General features: G+C 36.8%; 1 protein-coding gene across 1 annotated transcript; it reads right to left on the minus strand.

The window, feature by feature from the left end:
* Positions 1 to 1,170: 1,170 nt before the first annotated feature.
* On the minus strand, positions 1,171 to 2,109 carry LOC121024378 (olfactory receptor 5AN1). The gene has a single exon (XM_040466610.1). It carries the CDS (start codon positions 2,107 to 2,109, stop codon positions 1,171 to 1,173), a length of 939 nt encoding a protein of 312 aa, XP_040322544.1.
* Positions 2,110 to 3,993: the final 1,884 nt, after the last annotated feature.

Genomic DNA, 3,993 nt, shown 5'->3' on the forward strand with positions numbered 1-3,993 from the left:
GCCAAAGTTAAAAACCCTGCCTCTCCCACTATTATTTCCCCTCTGGCTCTTGAGGCTTCCTAGAAAGTATCAGCATTAGAGTAACTCTAACCATCTACTCCACACATTACATCACCCCATACAACACCATAAATCTCTAGGACATACAATATTCAACATAGACAATAAACAGAATACATACCAACTTCCCATATTTGTTCTTAGTCTGCAATATTTAATATCCAGTAACTCTATTCTTACAATGAATTTTCATGCAAGTCTCCTCATACCAAACATAAACAGATGCTTGAAATAACAGAAATGATTTAATAGTGTGAAACACTGGCTATGTCAGACAAGGGTAAATTTTCCACATTTAATGGGAGAAAGAGGCTTGAGTCCCACAATATAAAAAACTGATATCGGCTCTGACATGGATTTTGAACATCATCTTCCATGAGAAACACCCACTCAACACTAGAAGCAAGAAAGTAAACCATCAAACTCCTAAGTAAATGATACTGAAGGGACTACATCCTTCATTCCAATCCTCTTATGATTCAAATCACTTTTCCTTCATAAGATTACAGCTGGTAGAGACTGGATGTGAACAAACTTATTGGATGATTAGCCCTGAAAGAGGCCTTAGACAAACATTAGCTATCTCAGACTGCTCTTCCCAGGAAACTCAACCAGCTAATTGTATAGCTTTATCTGTTTTCAAAGGCACATTCTGTGTGTGCGTTTATTCCCACTATGGCAGCAATACAGAACAAACATCAATCACCATCATGTCTGGATTACGCTGCATCAAAATATTTGAAGACAAAATCTCTACACCTGGGGGTCTCTGTCACATACTGCTCCTTTATGATCAGAGGGCTGACACAGCAGGACTCAATCTCCAAAGCAAAAAAAAGTAATGAGTTTCTACACCTTAACATTTTACAAATACTTGAAAATTACTGATAAATGATGAGGCCACCCCTTATGTAGGGTGAAAGTATGAATCTCCAGGACTCAAACGTATTGTGTTTGTGTGGAATCAAGTCACTTGTCAGTCCATTTGGCATATTATCTGTGTCAAATTAAGCGTTCTTTATCCAAAGGTTGAATGAATTTTGTTATAGTCCATTCATGTGCATATTATCGACGGTTAAGGTTTCTGATAGGACAAATCTGGAAAGAACCTCAGCAGTAACATCTCTTCTTTTGTAACCTCTTCAAGGCATCTTTGATTTCCTTGTTCCTCAGACTGTAAATCAAGGGATTCAACATGGGGATAACCACAGTGTAAAAAACCGATGCAAATCTGTCAAAACTGGAGGAGCCACCAGAGCTGGAACTCAAATAGACAAACATACCTGAGGTATAGAAGAGGGACACTGCTGTCAGATGAGAAGCACAGGTGTTGAAAGCCTTGGACCTGCCTTTAGCTGAAGTGATCTTCATGATGGAGATGACAATATAGCCATAGGATATCATGATGATGAAGGCATTTGTTATCCCAAAGATCACTGTTAATATAGCAGTCAAGAGTTGCACAAAGAAGGTGTCAGTGCAGGACAGGACTAACAACTGGGGCATGTCACAGAAGAAGTGGTTGATGACATTAGGCCCACAGAAGTGAAGCTGAAGTATGGCACACAATTGGGATACAGAAGCAGAGAGTCCAGCCAGATAGGACCCCAGCACCATCCAAATACAGAGGGTGGGTGACATGACTGATGAATAGAGAAGAGGATTACAAATGGCGGCATATCGGTCATAAGCCATGGCTGTCATGAGACAAGACTCACTCAGTCCCATGATTGAAAAAACAAAGTATTGAACGGTGCAACCCACAACGGTGATAGTTTGCTGCTTTTGGAAAAAGCTGGAGAGCATCTTGGGGGCTGTGGAGGTCACATAGCAGATATCCATGAAGGACAGATTACTGAGGAAGAAGTACATGGGTGTGTGGAGGTGAGAGTCCATCCTTATTAAGATGATGAGGCACAAGTTCCAAGTCAGAGTCATAATGTAGATGAGCAGGAATACAACAAAGAGCACTGCTAGGATTCTGGGGAAATCAGAGAATCCCAAAAGGATGAAATAAGTGACCTCTGTAATATTTCCTCCCCCAACCATTTGCTTGGTGCTTCTAAAATCAGAGAACAGAGAATGTTCTGCTGACTCAGGTGAAATGACAGCATTACACTGCTCACTTGTGCCATCCACTGAGTACTGGGAAAGAAGCAAACAATGCCTCACTGTCCTGATGAGAAGACCCCAGCTTTTCATCTCAAATTATCAAGAAATGACTTTAGTGTTTTAGTTTCTCAATTATTTCATGAAATCTCATGAAAATCAGAGATATTTTCAACTGTGAGAACTTAAAAAAACAAATGCTGTGATTCTTACAGAGATCATTCATTGAAAGTTTTTTAAAAAGCCTTTGGTAATTTATTATAGAACTTCTGCTTTATAAGAGCATAAGTGGCATCACCTCTAGATTAAAACTGAAATAGCCGTTCAGTTCCAGATAGTGATCTAGATAAATTTTTAAAATTTATTCTTTTACCCTTAAGAAAAGTAACAACCCATTTGTAATGATTTCACAAATTTTTATGCAAATGTATTTGACATATCATCTTCCAACTGGCCTGGAAAACTATATCATAACTTTACTCTGATAATATTTTCTTGAGTCACAGCATATGTGCCCAATAAAGTTATGGAACACATCTTCTTAGGGAAGTCTTCATACTTAGTATTCCAAAAGGAGGCTAGGATAGCTCACTATTGACCCCAACATTGTTTTTTCAATTTTAAGGTATTTTTCTACATGAGAAATAGCATGGTACTGTGGTTAAAGGTTCAGACTTTAAGAGTTTTGTCTGATACCCCCCCACTTTATGAACTTGTCCAAGTAGCTCAAACACACGAAGATTGACTTGCTCAAAATAAAGTGAGAACATTAAGAGCCCCTGGACTATAAGGTTACTAGGAGGTTTATGAGAAAACTCATGAGGATGCTGAGCACACATCTGAACACAGTAATTGTTCTATATGTGTTGGCTACTATTATCCTGGATTGCTTACAGATAACCATGAATGACAGCTATTTCCATGGATAGAAATGTCAACAGTGCTAGAGTTGTATGGGTTAATTTGAGATATTTCCTGAGATATCACTGGCCTTGTAGACTATCAGGAATTATTATCTCTAGACAAATGTAGACTTGGACCTCATGTGGAAGCAAATCAAACCACCTGGGGCCATGAAGACACAAACCACATAATTAATTTTCTATTTAGGATGCCTGAGTTTGAGTATACTTGGTCCATTGACAACTAGTATCAAGTTATATGGGCCTTGATACAGAGAAAAAGTAAATAGTTTCAATTACCAAGTACTATATAGCTATAGTTCATATTTTTTATTGATATAGTCATCACATTATGGCTTACTGAAGATTCATAATAGATTGCAGCTATGGCCTATGCTCCATAAACAATCTGTCCTTCCTTGAGATGAAAGAATAAATCAATGAGAACAGTAAAGAAATTTTTGAAAAAAAGTAAATAATTAAAAAGGCATGAACTTTCAAATAATAAAAAGTATTATAAACACTGATAACTCACTATTCTTATAAAAATAGATGGGTCAAAAGAATATATAGAAATTTTAGAAAAATTGAAATTTGCTAAGAGTTAACAAATGGTAAGTATTTAAATTGATAAAGGTTAAACTCTTGTAATGCATTTATATAATTTCGGTATGCAGAAAAAATCCTGAAATACAACACCAAAACAGAAACTACAAGAGAAAAATATGAACTAACACTTAAAAACCTGGCATCAGAAAAATTCACTTATGTAAAATATTTTTGAAATACAATTGATGAGGGAAAAATAGTTACAAAAGATAAAAAAGACAATGTAGTAATGTCCTTAACATAAATAGGGATAGGGAATTCACATTTACTACTGAGGGCAGAAGATGTTTCCACCTTCCTGGAGGAAAAAAAA

Source organism: Herpailurus yagouaroundi, unplaced genomic scaffold, assembly GCF_014898765.1.
Source record: "Herpailurus yagouaroundi ecotype Mexico unplaced genomic scaffold, PumYag 64150, whole genome shotgun sequence".
Lineage (NCBI taxonomy): Eukaryota > Metazoa > Chordata > Mammalia > Carnivora > Felidae > Herpailurus > Herpailurus yagouaroundi.